Source organism: Pocillopora damicornis, chromosome 8 (assembly GCF_964200805.1).
Source record: "Pocillopora damicornis chromosome 8, jaPocDami1.2, whole genome shotgun sequence".
Lineage (NCBI taxonomy): Eukaryota > Metazoa > Cnidaria > Anthozoa > Scleractinia > Pocilloporidae > Pocillopora > Pocillopora damicornis.
The window spans coordinates 6,459,004-6,478,591 of NC_142677.1; the positions used below are offsets into that span (position 1 = coordinate 6,459,004).

Below are 19,588 nucleotides of genomic sequence, written 5' to 3' on the forward strand. Positions count from 1 at the left end.
GTTACGGTCACGCAACAAGAATTGTTTACTCAGCCGTTGTAAAAAAATTTGAATGAATTACGGTCATTTCAAAACCTTCGCGTGAGGCGCTGTAAAGAAAACCCATGCTGATTCTAACATATTATCAAGGACAACCTTAAATCCCTCTAATGACATAGTTAAAAGGAAAATCTGAATTATATCACATGGTGAAAAAAACATTTGAATTAAGGAGATATTTGCGGGATTTTTCACGTTTGAAAATACAGCACTTTCCTGCGCGTTGTTTGCTATTTATGAACAACAATAAAGATAAGTCATATAGTTTCTGGGAAAGTACGGCACTCACTCTATCAAAATTCGGTGTCATGATCCTTTGAATCGTTTTTCCTTGAAGACCAAAAGTCACTTTAAAATATCAATTTCACACTTGCTTGCGGGACCTTTCGGGATCATCGCGGGTCAAATTCGTTTTTCTCAGTTTTCTCAGAATTAAAGCGCTCCGGAAGGAAAAGAAATACATTAATTTTTTCTATTCTTAGTAGCTTTTTATAGTCAGAAAATAAGCGAAATTCATTTTTCAACTCTTGCCACTCAATGGTCGATATTTCCTGACCGTTGCTCTTAAACAAAATAATGAGCAAGAAACTAACTAACAGCATTCAGTTTATTCTCGAAATCATTCATAATTTTAAAAACAAAGCTATTCATAAGTAATAAAAGTATTTTCCTGTATAAGAGGCGTTTAATTCTACTTATCTGTAATAACTATTCATGCGACTAGAGGCTGTTTTAGTGATATGTACATCATAGGTAAGATATTGATTAACAGATACCCCGTGATCCCCAGCAAACGAAACTGGCGAGATAGTTTTGCCTAGCAAGGATGAGGAGATATGAGGTAGCCTCTTAATAAGTTGTGCTCACCGTTCAAGCGAGGTGTGGTCTGGTAACAACCATTGAACGCGAAGTTATATGAAAACTAAATGCAAAATTTTACGTTCCATTTTACAAATTAAGTCTTTTTCGTTGCCCAGGAGCCCGTTTATTGAAAGCTCCGAAAATGCTGTTTTTCCGATACGAAGGGCTTTGAAATTCAAAGAATAGAAAATGTAAGAAAACAGAACAGAATGGGCTGGGTTTTGAGCAAATACCCGCTATACTATTCTTTAGATTAAAATATCATCGACGAGTTGTTTATTTTTGCCTCTCCAAATTTAGGGTTGTTAGTATAAAAAAGTCGATATTTGACAACAAGCGATAATGTTTTGATAGTTTGATACTGGAGACCCACATATCACCTGCACCTAACGCACCTAAGCTTACTACATTTGTTCGAATTTGAAATGTCAAACTAATTTAAAAACGTACCGATAAATCAAACCAAAAAAGATTAGAAAGTAAATAATTTAAACTCGGAGCAAGATTTGATTGTATATTCTGATCACCTGAGCGTGACAAGCCCTGAATAGGTAGCCCCTTCTTAACCGGACGATTAGAGAACTCCATTGAATTTAAGCAATAACGCTGTTATACAATTTATGTTAAAAGTCTACAAAATCTGAACACCTGAAAATTATCAAAATTTAAAAAGATTGTCCTTTCAGCTCCATTCCCAGGGTCCTCTCCATTTTATCAACAAGGTGAGAATAGAAGTTCCTGGGATGGACGTTGTCATTCACTCATTGCCATTTGTCTGACTGTATAGAGGATGGCGACAAATTGGGCAGCTGCGACTGCAAATGTAAAGGGAATATTTCAGGTTAATGCAACTTAAACTTGTTTTAATTCAACGCGAGAACATTCAAATCAAGATCACTGTAAAATCACGGGTAAAACCAAAAGAGACTGCAAAGCTCACAGTCGACCCAGCATTGCTGTGGATTCAGAACTGTTCCAAGGCTGCATGCAAAGAGAAATTTTCTCTCGAGTGTCACGGTTAGACCAAAGCCCAGCTAATTACGACAGCCAGTCAGAAGTTAACATCACAAACCAATGAGAGATTCAATTGAAACAAAGACAATTTCCTTCAAAGGAAAAAAGACGCAAAAAGCAATGATTGATTTTGACACTCCAGTTCACGCAGCCAGAACTCGAGAGATGGACAGAGTCAGGCAACTTCCCCCTACAGCCTCCACCACAACTCCACATACAAATCCGATTCAGAATTTTAACTAGATACCGTCAAATGGAGGGGACCACTAACGCGTTCTTCGTTATGTTAGTTAATTCATAAAAAATCGTGACTTTGTGAGCATACTTACACGCCATTCTGTATCATTGCAATGGCACACTCTCTATGAACCTTGTGTGAGCATGGCAGAATTTGACAACCGCTGAATGCGTCCTGAAAAGAAATGTTGCAAACTTCCTTTAAGTAAAAGTATTAACAGGTATTATCTATCAGTTTAACTTTTACAATCATTTCTTTTTCGAATAATTCTATTAAACGCTTTCTTTTGTACTCAGAACCTAGCTAAGAAAAGTCGTGCTCTCTTAGTATGTTGCTAGATTTCACCTTCATTGTCAATAACAAGGCTATAATTACAAAAAAAGGGAAAAGCTGTTGGCCAATATTTCCTCTTGCAGAGTCGATTTTGTGTGCAACCAGTGTCACGGGTGTCTCTGGACAGTTTTTTTTAAGTCTATGCTCTTACAATAGCAGAAAGGAAAACGTTCCAATGTATAAATGATACAAAGAGACATTATCTAATGGAATCCAGACTTAACAGGAGTGAAAACTGTGCAGTTGCTTTATATTAATCGAGCATAAAACATTGACCTGCAGAGCTAAATTTATAGATAGAACAAAACAAATAACGTAATGTTTCACAGCGATATCAGAACACAAAGTATTAATAATACAGTACAACTGATAGCGAAATCCAAAAACACTGACAATCATTTAACAGGTAAACGCGACAAAAAAGAAACGATCTGTAACGAACAAGACAGAGAAATCCCCTTCTCGGGAAGTTTTTCAGCAACACCGTGTTAAAGCGAAAAGTAAGTCATTACTTCCAAACAGATGCAGCACTCATCATGTCCTGAATTTTCTCGACAAGAATGTCTTCCTTCTAGCCGTTTGTCCAGACAGACGTTACACACATCGCAGTGGAAGGAGCGGTCTTTAAAGATGCTGAAATGAAAACAGGAACATCACTTCGCAGGTAAATACAAGAGCAAAACTTAACATGACTCGTAAAGAAAATTAAGTTGCTTATGCTAAGTGAAAACCCTATATTTCTACTCGATTCGATCTACAGAATGGAATCCCGATGCCTATGAGGAAGCAAAAATTGATATATCTTTTGAAAACGATTTCGCAAAGACGGAGGAGAAAACACTGGCAGTGGTAAGGTTCATGTGCGTATCGATCAGGGCTTGTCTCTCTCTTATTATAAGCGTTGCTCTCGCCCCAAGGCTAGCGCCAGAATTTTCTTTCTATTCATACGGTAACACTTGATATCGAAGCAGGCCAATTACTCCCTTATTTTTTTGGAAAACAAGAGTATCATCCAACAAACGAAAATCGAGCAATTTCGCCATGAATATCGTTTCACCTACCGGCAGATACCACATTTTGTGCAGTGATATGGATTTTTGTCTGTGCCCGTGAAGTGTTTACACATAGAGCAGAAATATGCTGAGAACTTTGTTTTACATCTGGCACAAGTTTGGGCGTCCTGGTTGATCTTAAAAAACAACAAAGCATTAAAAGCAAATGGCATATAGTCTGAATATAACTGCTCCATTTCCACATTAATGTAATTTCTAATAAATGATATGTCTAAATACCTCTTGTTGATGGCTACAAACCGAGCACTCAACGTAACACGCCTCTCTTGCTTTGGAATTATCATTTGAACATCCAGAATTGTTATGACAACGATGACAAGGAAAGAATTTTCCGCAGCATGGGAACTTGACACGACAGAGCCGCCTATAATGTTCACAGAGCCATTGTCGACCCTCGGCAGCAGCGGAGGTTTGCGTAGGTGTTCCTCCTCCACCACTCATGGGGTTGCTGACTTCTTCTCTGTCATTCCTGCGTTCCGTTTGTCTTGTTTCACTTGCCTCCCTTTCTCTTCTTTCACGTGCTTGTTGTTCTTTCCTGGCCCGCTCTTCTTTTCTTCTTCGTTCTTTTTCCTTCATTGCCTTTTCTTTTACTTCCCTTATTTTCAAGGTTTTTTCGACAAAGGAACAGGCTTCGGTTACTCGTCGCTCTAGGTCAGCTAAGGAATCATCATTTGAGAGAGACGAAGTTTCGTTCAAGACACCCAGTGGCCCTTGGTAAGCAGTGTCCTGATCTACAGTTGTTCTTGTTTCCCAAGCTAGATTTCTGTTCATGGCTGCTTGTGGTAAAGCAGAGACTTCCATTTCAGGGGAGATCAGGCCTTGTGCAATTGAAGTGGTATTAGGTAAACATGCAGGATTTCCATTCATCTTTTTAAAATCAGAGTTTCTCTCTCCTTGTACTTCAGGAACAGTACGTTCATCCTTGACTTTTCTCTGTTGTGGTAAAAGGGGTGTTAGCGCTAACGGCGAGTCATCATTGATCAAAGCATGCGGAGGTGTCACTACAATTCGCGGGTCATCGCAGGAAAGGGTTTGGAGATGCTCCGATCCGTTGCAGGGAAGAGAAAGTAGAGGACGAGCAGGCACCGGTTGACCCCATACTGCAGGGTTAGGATCGAAGGAGCTATGAGGATTTGGACCCTGTGCGTTAGCAGATACCTTTGAACTTTCAGAATGAAACGATGGTGCTTGAAAGGAGTAAGTAACTTGATATCCTTGCTCAGTAGTGAAACAAGATGACCCTTGATGCCTTGAGAAGGTGTTGGAAGACCCTCCATAGGCGTTTTCCGCTGTATTCCCCATGTCATCGATAGGAGAGGTAATACCACTGTCATCTGTGTGGCGAGCAAGGAAGCAAGGCCTTATACCAAAGAAATTTGATTCTATGGTGTTTCGCATATCATCTCGTGGTCTAACCCTCTCCGGCTTTCCGTCCTTGTCGTTCCAGTTAATAACCGATTCGAAATTCTCGTAACCTAGGCTCCTGTTTGAGAAAAATGAATCCTGTCTACCACCCTTTATGCCTAGAAATTTCCTAGGCGTTGTGTTGTGACTTCTTCCTGATAGATGCTCTTTACTCTTGTTTTTGCCCTCTTGAGAAATCTTCAGTGACTTAGAATCGACTTTACGTTCTCTATTTCTTCGGTTTTCATCCGTGACATCATTGCACCAGCTGGTTGAGGCAGTGGCACCACCATGACGCTCCGCCTGGTCAGTAACTCGTGGAAGGTTCTCGGATAGACCACCTTCCCCTTGAAAAGGTGGTTCAGCAGATCCAGTTGAGGAATAACAAGGATGACAATTTTGGATTGCAGAACTACCGCACGAAGCATTTTTTATAGCTCCATCAACTTCATCATCCATAGAATGCCCCAGCCAATCATTGGTTTGAGTAAACTTCTCAAAGTTTTCTTTATTCTCACGTAATTTGCCTTCCGTTTGAACCCTCAAGGTTAATGGCGGAATGAGTAGTGGTTGATTTATCTGTCCTTCCTCTGCACCGTTGCTAATATCGTTGAACTTTGAAACACTGAGATAAGCCATGCTAGATCTTTCTTCCTCCGAATTTTCGCATTTTGGAACTTCTTTTTCTCGTTTTTCAAGTTCTAAACCACACAAATGGACGGAATTCACTGATAATTTACCTTTCTCTGCCGGCCCTGACCTTGACCTTCTGGAGACCTCAACTGTACCTTCTTCACCGGAGGATGACGATGATGAAGATGGAGATGATGATGACGATGACGATGACGTTTGAGGTAATGATGATGATATACTTAATTCACTGGATGATGATGTGGGCTCCACCAGATTTCCAGACTCATCAGAGTCACTGAGCTCTGTTTGAGTACTAAGATCACATGTTGAGGGAATACTCAAGGAATCTGTTTGAGTCGATGACTCCGACAGGAGGGACTGTCTCGAAAGCAGGGTTGGGAGAGGAGAAATACGGCCTTGACGTTCGGCTTTAAGCTGCATTTCTAGCGGCTGGTGATCCTAGGAAAAGAACGAATCAAAAACTATAACAATAGCCAAAAATTAACTTCTAATCCTTCTATGGGGTTTAAGGCAACAAGAAGTCGTTCTTAAATTTGAAAGACGACAAAATTTTAGATTTCTTCAATATAATGCATAAATCCCTGAAGTTAGCTGAAAAGGCGGTAAGAAACATTCACCCTCTGACTTGGTCATATTTTTGATTTTGTTATATTGGTAAGCTGGATTTTACATTTTGTAGATGAATCGTTGCATAACAAGGATTCATCATCATAGTTGAAAAACAAGTTTCAAACCTACAGTGATGAATACAACTTTCAAAACACTTACTCTCATTGAAATATCCTTTGCGTCTCCAGTCAGATATGAGGCAGTACACCAGGCATTATCACTTTTTGCCTCAAAATGAATGCCAAAACTGCGAGCACATTTTTCCATTTTGTCAGTGATGACCATCTCAATAAGAGAGCATTTGCATGGTGGAACTATTTCTCGGACAATCTCAATTTTTTTAAGGCTTTGAGAATAGTGAATCAAGTGGGTTTTCACTTTGATGGTGTCTTCATGGCACTGAATTACTATTTGCACTATGGGTGGACCTTGGATTTTCAACACGAGTTGGCTGTCTTTGATAACCACGTTCACAACCTCACCAAGCTCGTCTTCATTGGTTAAAATTTGCTTTAAAAGCTTTCCGAATAGAAAATTCGCAAAAACTTTGTCTTGGAAAATAAATTCTAGGCTTCCTTCACAAGTGTTCTCTAGGTTGACGAGAACCGGAGATTTCGTTTCAGATTCTGAACCATCCTTAGCTGCCGATAGCACGAGTGGCAAAAGGGAAAAATCACCAGAAATCGAAGAAAGAGTGCTTTCCGCAGAGGCTAGGAGTTCCAATTCTAGGAAATATTGTGTTGCCAATTCTATGTTCTGATGGCTGCGTGAGATCAAGTGAGGCAGACTGTCTTCTACTGCATTTACACTCCACACATTTATTTTATTTAGTACTGAAATGTCAACTCCACGAGATATTGGACACTCCACAAGAAATCTGAAAGATCCTTTCCACTGAGTATTATCAGTTTTGAGTGCCAGAGTTTTGAAAATTTGCCTCGATTTCCTTTCTCCAAAGTTGTCATCTTTATGTAAAGATTTTGTAATCTCCATACTTTGAGAGTTGCAGGGAGTATCTGCATCGTTTCCGTCTGAGATTTTTCGATTGTTCTTCTCAAGAGGCGTCGAAAAGATCAGGTCATGCATAACTTGTTTGCCAAGACATTGTATGTTTGAACTAAAAAACGCAAACCGAAACTCTTCAACGAGAACTACGTGAGGTACCTGCGGAGACTGTTGGTTTGACAGGAAAGAAAATAAACTATGCACATCAGCTATCATCTCGAACATTTCCATTTCTACAAACGACTGAAGGATTACTGCCAGAGCAATCATCAAGTTTGTATTTTCGTCAAAAAATATAGTTTTGCTTTCCGGTTTATCAAATCTCTTCGCTTTGTCCTCAATGAAGTTCTTCAACCGTCCGAATTCATTTTTTAATCTCTCTTGAGCTTTCGGGAAGGTTTGACACGTCTTAGATTTGAGATGACACACAACAAAAATCACTTTCAGTAAAATGACTTCAGAACAATCAAAATGATCGTAAAACAATCTTGCATATGAACACGAGAGAAAGAGAAAGGCGACACTTTGATCCACTCCAAGGTTAAACAAGCAAAGACCAAATTTGAACCAGTTAAAGCTCAGCTTTGCACATAATTCCTTGCAGATGAAGGAAACCACAACATTATCACTTTCTGATAGTGTTCCTGGACAATCTCCGAGATCAGTCAGTTGATGCTGGTTGAGAACCCTTGTTATTTCCATACCAAACTCAGAAACCAGAGTTTCGAGTTTTAGTTGTTCTTCGTGATCGACATGAGGAGACGGTGTTCTTCCGCTTTGTGAAAACAATTCAATGAATTTTGGCTTCAATTGACACTCAAATGAGACTTGGCAAATCCTTTCCACATTTTCCAGAACTGTCCGACTGTGCGTTAAAGATTTTTCTTCACATCCATCGAGCCATTCCAGCCTAGAAAGACCTGCATTGCATTTGAGAACATCGGGGTGAATAGCACCAAAAGCTCCCGTGAAAATCTCCAATGCATCGGTAAAGCATTGCCTAGAACATGCGAAGTTTTCCAAGTGGAGGAAAATAAGTCCTTGTTTTGACAGAATGGAAGCAACTGTTGTGTGATCTGCACCACATCTTTCACGAACAAGCGGTAAAAGATAGGAGAAATAGCTACAGACAAGGTCAAGATTACCTTGATAAAGGTGAATGTCGGCCACCGTCTCCACAATTGTGACTAAGAAGTCTAACGAAAAGTTTGTACTAATATCAACAAGTTCCTTCAGCCCTTGAAAGGTCGAAATCTTAGTATCAATAAAAGTCGTGGTCCCACTAGAGGCTTGAAGCTTCAAACAAACTAAACGGATTTTTAACAAAATGCAGGTTAACAGTCCCTTGTTTTGGTGTAATTTTGTTTCACAAAATGCTTTTAAAGTCTCAAGTTCGTCCAAAGCTTTTCTAAGATTTCTGTTATCCAGAGAGGTAAGGGCTGTATTGTAATCAACAACTGCAGTGATTCTTGGTTGTATGGCAAAGCGGCTTACGTTAGAAAGGAGATCGTTTTGTAATTGCATGTCAGCTACATGGCTCCTCTGAGCCTGATGCACCATTCGTAAGTTATTTGTTATTGTTGCTATTTTCTCCTTGACAGTGACACACTCTTTTCCTGTTTTGACTACCTCAAACATTGCAAGAGCTCTTTGAAGACTAACTTTTGCGTTTTGAAAACTTCCTTTGTTAATATACACGCAACCTAAGTTATTAAGGGCAACTCCAAGGCTAATAACTGATTCTTCGTCTTCAGCATTCTCAATGTACACTTTTAACTGCCCAAATACTTTCTCAGCTATATCAACACAAATCGTGATTAAAGCAACAGCACCAACTACATTGGCGAAGCGGACAAAGAAGTTGTTCTTTGCAGACGTCTGGGGCAACAAAATTACTCCAGTTCGAAGACTCCACGCCACATTCTCTATCGATATTTTCTCTGCCTTGTTTACTATCTCTATCTCCTGTAAAGTGGATTTTGACAAATCACTTGGCGACAAGTCTTGAAAATACTGGTGATTTTTTCGTAATGATTCTTTCGCTTGAACTAAGTTCCCCTGTTCCAGATAGTTAACCGTTAACATAAGGAATTCGATTCTGTCTGGGGGATCCATTTTCCTTGTTTCTAGAATAGAGAAAACAGCTGGTTCATTTGGAGTAAGTTCCTTTAAATTAAATAACGGTGATGATGATATTGATGGTTGTAAACTTTATCTACAGATTACTTTGCTCCACCATAATATAACATTCATTCTTATTTAAAACAGTTGGACAAAAATGAAAACATGAAGTAAACCGATCCTTGACAGAGTCCGCTTTTTTTTTCTTTATATGTATTAAGGGAATAGTCATTGAGAGATAAGTTGTTAAAACAGAGTATGAGGGAGGACTTTAGAAAATTGACTGCCAATCAACCACCCCCATTATAAATAATGAGAGGTCCTTAAACGGACGTTTCACAAATCCACGACTTCACAATAACATTTCGCGTGACCTTTTGTCAAGTTGTCTCTCCCGTTAAATGAAAACAAAAAACAAAAAAAGGCCTGAAGGATAAATACTTTTCTGTTGAAGCCGCCAGGAAAACGATATATTTTTACCAAAGAGTTAGAGTTGACTGAACTCGTATTTGACGCACAAACACAAGGGCAAGTTTCTTTGTTCGAGCCCGTCCACGATTTGACTCCCACTAGTCAGTTGTTACGTGACGTGGGTAAAGAGCCCGTTGGTTGTGGAAGTGAAATGGATATAGATGTCTGAGCAACATTAATACTTTTATGTACATTCCGTCACCCCATGTCACTCAACACTCCTGAGTTTGTTTACATTTGGATTAGTTGACAGGACATAACCTACAAAAACTAGATACCAAGCGAAAAGCTTTCAGATGCTCTTATTTGAGAAGGAAAGAGAACCCCTCACAGAGTACTATAAAGTTTAAGAACATAAGCTCGCTGATTCCTACTTAGATCGGACGTAATTAGGCGATTTACTAATTGTGTCTATATTTAATCAAGTCACTGAGGCTGATCAAGGGGCTGTGGATCGTGAACAATTATTATGCTAATCAATCATTTTATGATTTAATCTATGCCTCCACAGCATAGGTAAAATATAGACTGGATCATTGGACCCTTGGACTGATGGACTATTTCTTGGGCTATTTTTTGGACAATCGTACAAAGCATCTTCTTTAATTCATTTTCAGTGATACACAGTTTCCCCCTGTAAAATACACTCAAGTCACGCTTAAAGTTGAGTGTCATGTCACGCATTTCACTCCGTAAATTGACGATTAAAACAGCACAGCTTCAGCGCTGGATCATTTTCTAGTAACATGTTTGCATTTTATCGCTTAAAGGCGCAATTTTTCTTTCACTTAGCCGATGCATTGATTATATTCATTAAATCCACACAAGTGCAAATTACAGAATTACTTTACACCACAACGTTCACAAGCGGACATAAAACTGAAAATGATCACTCGCTTGTGAAACACTTATAAGTTAGCTTTCTCATAACACGTTTTACGAAAGCAATCACGGAAACATATGCAGAATTGTAAGTCAGAAAAAATTACTTAACACTATTGTAAGTGTCTGCTGCAGATTTTTAAAAGTCTATTACCTCGTTTGTCCGTTTTCTCAGAACTCATCAGTAGCTTCCGGCCCAGTACAGTTACATCTCACTAATTAAGATAGATCGTACAGAAAAAGTTTGATAACAAGTCTACAGAATATATTCCAATGTAAAAGCAAGGGTAAATTGGTGCCAAATATGTTACACTCCTATACATGTAAGCATGTGTTTGAAGATGTAATTTGTGAAATATCAATGCAAATAAGCTACAGATTTTACAAATACAAAGCTTTGGAAATTATCATTGATATCTACCATAGAGAAATCATCAGCTAGGCAGAAGTACCCATCGTAAGTTATGCTGGCGCGGAATCCAGAACCTGTAATGTATTAGGACAAGGTAACGACTTTCGCGCTCAAATTTGAAATTTATTGCGTGATGTACTAAAAATAGTAGCATGTAGCTACGTTAGTAATTAACATTCCCTGGGCATCCAGCCAAATACTTAGGTTTCTATTCACAAGAGAAGCTAAGTGCTTACTATCTGGTAATTGACGAATGGCCGGGAATCAAAAAGCTGAACGAGTTTATAACGCATTTGAGTCGACATGTCTCTTTATAAAATGGTTTTTCCGCTATGACCCATGAATTTTTCGAGGATCGCGAGCTTTATTAATCTTTTAAAAATTAATTCGAGCTTACCTATTCCAAATTGCCCTCGAGATAAGATTATTGCCTAGAAAACTTCACATACAGTAGTGTGCCTTTAACTCACACCATACACATCTGTTTCATGCAGTCCGCTGATCTCATGCAGAAAGGAAAGAGGAAATGAGCCTTTGCGTAACGTTTCGTGGAATGGCCCTGACAAACAATCTTTCTGTTACATTCCAAGCCCGTTGCTGAAAGTTCTTCATTCATTGTAATTAAAATAGTTTTGCAATAACTTACTATAATTGCGAATTTCAAAGAAAACGATAAATGATACCTCACTTTCACGATACGAGAATGCGTACATTGGATTTTTGTACTTTGCATGTTTGCACTTTTGACTTGCAAATCATGTTTGATTCAATCAATTACCTCCCAAGACTTCCAGTTTCGGTTTCTGAGGTCTCGCCGAATCATTCATTTCTCTGTTTCATTCTGCTCAGTATAAATACTCAGGCTGGGATGAAAACTTGAAAGGTCATACATTTTGCTCAACACGGTAACTTAACTTAATTTTTCGTACAGAACAGTATTTAAAACAAAAAGAACAATAGGATCACAATTGAACACCCCTGCTAAGAACATAAAAGTTATAAGAGCCGGTTCAATCTGGTTACCGGAATAACACAAACATAACCTTTTTAAGCTGTGCTGTGTCTGGTTGTCGACCGGTCGTGATAATTTAGAGATTTGACCGCATCGCTTTACATTTCGGAGAAACTCGCTCTCCCTATTAGCCAGATGGAGGTATTTTTTTTCATATGTTATGACTGGTGTCTGTTAAGCGCTTATGACTTCTGCCAACTTGTTTTAAGATACCAGCGGAAAACTCAGCTTTTAAATCAAGTTTTCATACCACTGTATCAAATCATATGACTCTGGAAAAGCGGAAATTGTGATGTTATATCGAAGTAGATAAGCCTACCCAAAGTATAAAATCGACTCAAATACCGTTTGACTTCTTAGGGCTACAGATTACATACCTTATTTAAATACGGTCTTGCTACTGCATGTTGCTGGATCTACGGGACCTCGTCAATATCGAAGTTCCTGAGTTGGAAGAATAACTAGTCCATCGTTTACATGTGACTTTCACTCTCGGAAGCAGATTCCAAAACCCGTCTTACGGTCAATGTGCAAAGACCAACTAACAGGTATTATATAGGCTAACTGCAACGTAAGGAAAGATTCTCGAGATGTTTCGCACAAGCTGTTTGCCAGATAAAGGGCCACACAATATTAAGAAAAAAAGGAATTTCAGAGTTTAAACGAAAAGTTCAAAAATCATTTTACCATTTATTCTTCCCTTACCATGGCACAATGATCGGTACAACAGTTTAAAAGGCTTTTCTAACTGTTATGATAGTAACCACTGTGTTCACCAGGTAACCAAACAAATATGCGATACTTAAAGATAATTAGCGCAAAAATGAAAAGATTCCAAAAAATAATTCTGATGACGTAGGACTTCGCAAAAAGAATTAGCGCGAAACAAGGCGAAATAACACGCTTATAAGTTCTTAGAAACAATAAAATTCAAGATTCAAATTCAATCTGGCCATTAACAATTTGCTGCAAAAACTTTCTTATTAGCTCTTTCCTTCCTTCTGTCGGTGTTTCGGACTGGTTTTTCCATCTTATCTACATCTTTTCATTTACCGTTGTTTTTCACTCGAAATACCACCAGTTTTTTTTGTTGATAACGTACACTTGAAGATATTTTACGCAACCCCGAATATTCTCGAAATCTTGAAAACAAAAATAAAACTGCACTTGAAAGAAGGGGAATCCCCTAAATCAATTTCTTTTATCTATCAGTCCATTTTACCGGATCAGGCTAATTGACCATGACGTCCAAAGATTGACCTCCTCTCAACCCGTCAAAATGAAGACACAATCGATGCAACTAAGGGGCTTGCCGTTCTAAAAATGATGATACTTTCAAAACCGAGAAGGCCCTTGGATGCAACGACTTCGGGGGCCAAACGATTCAATTACTTTTCCCACAACTGGCCAAAAAGATCCAGTCACAAGGAAGTTCTTACGATTCAGTCATAACGGACTCGCTCCAGAGGATTCAAATAGACCTTTCTCACAAGTTTGATTTGCTAATTTTAATTTCTGTTACCCGTGGTCGAGCAAATCAAGGGGTGTCAGCAGTTCAAAAGAAAGAACTGGCTTAAGTTATGGTAAAAACCAGTTATGCTTTTGGAGCATAAGCCTGCTTTTCATTAGTGCGCAAGCTCTAGCGCTAGGTAATTACACCGAGTGAAAACGAACGTCGACAAGCACAGATACAAGCCCAACGAAAAGGACGCATTTTGATTCTTGCATTTGTGTTCATGCTTGCATCGGGCCTTTTTCACGGTGAAATAAGCGTTGTGATGCTTTCGTTTGTGCTTGCGTCTCTAGAGAAAATCAGGCTCAACAAAAAGTAATGATTCTCGCAACAGGGAGTTTGAGATCAATAACGTTTCAGGGGTTTTAACTTCCCGAGGTCATATGTAAATTAATAAGTCCTGTAAAAAACTGATCACTTGTTATGCTGAGGGAAGCAAGCCGACATCCGCTTTGGAAATTGCCGAGGGGATCATGTTGGGCGCCGAGACAAAATCCAATTTCAAGTCACGTCTGAAAGGAATTATCAACAAAAGAACCTTGATTACAGCGCCACAACGATGGGCACCTGCCAACAGTCTATAAATAAAATCACTGAGAGAAGAAAAGTGACTCCTCAAGTTTCCTTAGCGCTTAAGTCTTTATAAAGGGATAATAAAAGCAATGTCATTCTACAGTGGAATTATGAGTTCTCGGTGTGACTGATAAATTTGGTATAGCAGCTGTTTCGTGGTTGACGATGCTAAGGCATTTGTCTGCCTAGTGGCTACGTGTTAGGGAATGCTTTCTAGGTTTTAATTTGTTTTGAAGTCCTTGTTTCTTACCGTGATTCGGGTTATAGAGGGTAAAAATCTAAAGAGAATTACCTGAAGGGGCAGCAGGAGATTTGAGCCATCGAGGATAAAATTGCGGTTAATGTATGACGGACATTAAAGGGTAATCATCATCAATTTCGGTTCGAGTTGGCGCGATGTCAAGTTAGCTAAGGTTCGAGTCATCGGGAGTCGACTGCAACTGTAAAAGTAAATCGGTTACAGATTGCTCATGAAAGCAGATACAATTTTGTAGATTTAACACCAAAAATGAAGCTGATGTGGTGAGATAAAATCCTCTTGATTATGACGAGGGAAAACGGAAGAAAAACCGAAAGCGCTTTCTGTGTGCGAGACAATTTACAAATACACTCTCTTCAGGAGACGATACATTAATATTTGGCTGTCAAAATTAATTATACATACCCAAGGACTGAGCAATTTAGTAAGCTTTGTTTGCTTTATCAAGGTAAAGAGACGATGAATCTTTTAAGAAGTAAAACAAAAAGGCGAAAAGTGTTTGTGCCTGAGCCATATACATACAAACTTGGAGTTACATCTGCTAAGTCTAGGTAAACAAGCAATGCGGAGAGTGGGCTACGAATAATTTGACGAAGAATTGAAAAACTCACTGGGTTTTTCTTGCGGGGGATTGGGTTCGGTTCATGTTGACGCCACGATTAATTAGTCATTCACATTTTAAGTGGGAATGCCCTGCGGATGTTTTTGCGGGTATTACAGAGCGGAAGACCTAATTCTTCCATTAAATTTTTTAGGTGTTTACATAGACCAGCATCTTGCGGGAAAATGTATATTAACTACTTTTGTACAAAAATTTCTAAAGCAATAGGAATATTGTATAAAACAAGGTTTCTTGTACCTAGTAAATCCCTCCTCTTATTGCATTATTCTTTTGCCTCTTGCCATTCTCTCCATCCACTAGAACTTCTTCTTCTTTTCTCTCTCTTTCTATCATATCTCTATTTCTTCTCATTCTAATCTCTGTTTCCCTTCTGTCCTGGTCCGCTTGAAGTTCTTCCCGCTCCAATTCACGCTGTTGTCTTTCCCGCATTCTCCTGTTCATTTAGACCTTTGCTCTGGCTACTCCTTGTTCCAATGCAAGAGGACTGTTGTTCGTGGACTCTAAAGACTCAATATTCCAAGGTCTTATGTTCAGTGCAGACAATGCAAACAGAGTTGAAGCTTGAATGTTCGTTGGGAAGACTTTGGCCGAAGGGAAACCGGTTGCAGACGAGTCGATAGCAGTGTTGTTTGACCCGACAATCTAAAGAAACGAAACAAAATAGGATAATTTGCAAAAATGTTTATTATATGGCAAACTCTGCGAGCGGGCGATTTAGAATCATTTTACTCGCATGGAATGCTCGTTTTGATGCCTTATAAATCTATGAGATGTTTTTGTTTTAATTAAATAAAAACTGACAATATTTTTGTTGTAAAGATATCGCAAAGTACCTTCAAGGGGCAGTCGCAACCGGGAAACAATAACGATTTTCGTGACATTATTTTGTAATTTTCCGAATCAATTTTTGACTAAGCCTCTGCGATCAAAGTTTCTGGATCATTCGGCCTTATAGCTCCAGTTTTTGTGTCGCAGTAAATAAAAGCTGTGATCTCAGTTTCAATTTTGGTGAATTGCTTTTACAACGTCCTCCTTCCCCTAGTCGGCCGGCTACGTAGTCCCAGACAGGCAATATCAGTTCCCCTCTCTTTATTTTTAAGGCTATACTGTATTCAATGTTTCTTACCTCTGCCCCCATCCCTGTGCCTTGGTCATGGCGTGAGCCATTTTGATTACGAGAAATTAGTTCCAAGCGTAAGGTATGGTCTGTACTGTGTCTGGCCACGGAGGAGTCTGTCAAACCGTTAGCTTCGTTTTCCATGATACATGTATTTGCAACTGAAGGAAACCAATGTTGTACAAACAGAAAGTAGAGTAGGAAAAATTAAAAGTGACTGGATGTAGTTTTCCGGCTACATTCACTACACTCATGAGCCAAGTTCCACCATTTGGAGTCGAACGATTTTCACTTCTGCATTGTACGTGTCATACGTGAGATTCAATCATTTACGAGGGTCCCCAATGGATTCTTCAATCCCGCGATCCCGACTAAAATTTTTCACAATTCCGTAATCCCGACGGTTTATACCAGCCAATCCCGATCCCGAAGATTTCATAAAATTTTTCTTAGTCCACATTCAGACAATCGTCCCGTTATGTATGAGTAAAGTAGAAATTTGCACATCAGTGAGTATCCGTGGATTTGAAGCTGGTGGGACTGAATTATTCTCAGAACGATTGACTCAATTCATTTATAGTTTTGAAATATTTACATTGTAAATACTGGCGCACTGCTTTACTCTCCCCAAAGGCCACATATGTTAAAAAAATATGTCCTAACTGACGGTACCTGTTTAATACCTTGTTGGCTATAAAGTACTTACTTGATCAGTTTCGGGATTAGTCTCCGATGTTTCGATCCAGTATATTGTCTAACTCGACAAAATTATAACCGCAGTTTGTTTCAGTCAGGTTTGACTTCTCAGTTCTACACCAATACTGACATCAGTTCTACAAAAACATTGTTTTTTAATTCATCGATCAGCCAATGATCTATGACAAAAGATTTATTTTTTCCTAAAAACTCTCTCAAAGCCATAAAAAAAAACCACCAGGAGACGCTTTCATCGTTCCTGTCATGTGGTTATTAAGCATGACCTTTTACCTCCCTTTTGAGCAAACTGCAGATTTCACACGTGCAATGTCTTCTGTGTTCTTTGTTTTCACTTGACTTAAAAAAAAAATTGAAAGAAAATGAAGTTTCTCATCAACAGAAGGCAACATTATATTTATTTTTGACGTCAGTGCACTTTTAATGAATGTCTGAATGTCTGGCTGTCTGAACGTGGAAGTTTATTCGAGCGCCAACGACAATCAATCCCACTGAATCATTTGAAGCCTATCGCAAAATTTGCCACGCATCGATCATATGGTATTGTAATTTTTTGCGTACAGCATGCGACCTGTTCTTCTCATACCAAAATAACTTAACATTTCTATCCGCAACGCAAATTCTATGGGGTCAGACCTTTTTCTGTTACATCACATTACCTGATGCATTAATTTTCGATTGTATAAACAGCAAATTTTTTCTTGATACCTCTGTGCAAATGAAGTAGTCCGGAAGTAAGCTTATTGGTTCTGTATTAATCGATAAGCCAATGACACGTGCAGGCATATTTAGAATTACTCTGGTCAGTAATAATTTCTTTGTATTTTGACGTGCCCTGCGGGCTCGTCAAAACACCTAGCGATACTACACACCAAATCGTCTAATATGATATAATTGTGGCTAGAGGGAAGTTTGGTTTCTCAACCGAACGTATGCGGCGGATTTTTCGGGAAAACTGGTCATTTTTTTTCGCTATCAAAGAAGTATACACTAAGAGTTTCTTTTTGCTGATCGCTTTGATGGAGAACCTGAATGCAAATAATATGAATCTGCTCGCAGCTTCCGCGGATATTGACGTTATGACTCGCAGAAACAAGGAATGGAGCTTCGATCGAGCTCTCCGGAACCCAGAACACGAGCATATAAGGATTTTGGGAGTCTCCACTTGTATCGCTGAATTACAATCAGTATATCAGGATGAGTTATTCTTCAAAGTTAAAAAAAATCATCGGATTATCTTTTTTTAACTTTGATTCTTTTGGTTTTTCATTATTTGCATTCAGGTTCTCTACCAAAGCGCTCGGCAAAAATATTATTTTTGTGCTTCTCTAATAGCGAAAGAAAATGACTAGTTTCACCGGAAAATACACCGCATACGCTTTCGAGTGCTTTCTACGGAGACTTCATATTCACTTTAGTTACCATTTTCCCCAGTTACAGTTCACTTCATTCAAGGATACATGGCCTTGCAGTTTTAAAAATAATTAGGGAATGAAGAATGAAATCAAAAGTTTACAGAAATGGTCACCGCAATGTGCACCGCAATTTCTTTGTTTGCACGGTTAAAGCAACCAGAAAAAGAATACCAAAAAAAAACCATCGATGAGATGTCGCACCTTCAAATTCACTAATTATTTCAAATAGGAGACATTCGTGAGCTCAGGGATACTGGATTCATCAATTTGACTTTCCAACTGTCCCCAAAAACGCAGCCACTCTTGTGGTGTCCGTCAAAGTTGATCCCCACGTTTTAAAATTTACGACTTGATCACGTGAAACAATGTTTCTTTTAAAATTAGCATATGTCGCATCATGGGTATCAAACAACTATCTAATTTTTATACAATAATTTTAGCACTAATTTTTATTACATATACATCCTCCACCGCCGAATCTTTATTATCTTTTGAAATATTTATTTTTTATCAAAGACTTATAGTTAGCATATCCAGATTGTTCTTCCTGATAACTTTTTACAAAATCTGTAGATCATGCACAGAGCCACCTTAATTTTTTTTATAACTTAAGGCTAGGAGGCTCTGAGCCACATAAATGTATTTTTTTGTGCTAAAAGTGGAGAGTACCGAACTCCTTAGATACTTGTGTTCCCCTTCCTCAGAAGATCCATTCCTGATCAGTGGAAATCTTATGTTGTTTATTTATTTTGGATAAACACATGAAGAAAGTTTTTTTTTTCTTTGATTCGGTCAAAACTATTGGACATAGAAAAAATGCTGAGTCATAAAGAGTCGAGGCTCAGAACTTCGCGCCCTGCATGATGCTCTGCAAACGAACCACAGAGACTCCAAGATGAGCTAAGTCATTTCTGCATACTGCTAAGATCAACAATGTTGAAAGCATCATGTGCAGAATAAGAAAAATGATGAATCTTCAGCTCAGTAGGAAAATGAAGAAATATTTTTTCCGCCTCTAGTGTTACGAGCGTGGAACGAAGAAAAAAAATAGGACTCACCGTCTTTCTTACAACATTAACTCACACACAGCTTTTGTCACTGCCGATCCTAGCAGTTTGCGGGATGTGTCACATGTGAGCTTAGTAGGAGCTGACTAAGCTTACAGTCTCTGTGGCCCAGTGATAGAGCGTCTGAGTGTGGCCTGACCCGAAGATTTAACTCATGAGCTCTCTAATTTCTATTTCTTA

At 38.8% G+C, this 19,588-nt stretch overlaps 1 protein-coding gene across 3 annotated transcripts; it reads right to left on the reverse strand.

The window, feature by feature from the left end:
- Positions 1 to 628: 628 nt before the first annotated feature.
- Positions 629 to 12,832, reverse strand: LOC149041150 (uncharacterized). 3 transcript variants are annotated; one of them, XM_089214459.1, is made up of 8 exons: positions 12,506 to 12,832; positions 10,859 to 10,919; positions 6,385 to 9,356; positions 3,778 to 6,054; positions 3,547 to 3,674; positions 2,998 to 3,118; positions 2,244 to 2,326; positions 629 to 1,715 (listed from the first exon to the last, which is right to left on the reverse strand). In XM_089214459.1, exons 2-8 carry the CDS (start codon positions 10,884 to 10,886, stop codon positions 1,658 to 1,660), a joined length of 5,667 nt encoding a protein of 1,888 aa, XP_089070585.1. In that variant the 5' UTR covers positions 10,887 to 10,919; positions 12,506 to 12,832; the 3' UTR covers positions 629 to 1,657. The 3 variants fall into 3 exon arrangements, with proteins under 3 accessions (XP_089070585.1, XP_089070588.1, XP_089070587.1); XM_089214462.1 differs by lacking the exon at positions 10,859 to 10,919 and having other exon boundaries at positions 12,506 to 12,693; XM_089214461.1 differs by lacking the exon at positions 12,506 to 12,832 and having other exon boundaries at positions 10,859 to 11,007.
- Positions 12,833 to 19,588: the final 6,756 nt, after the last annotated feature.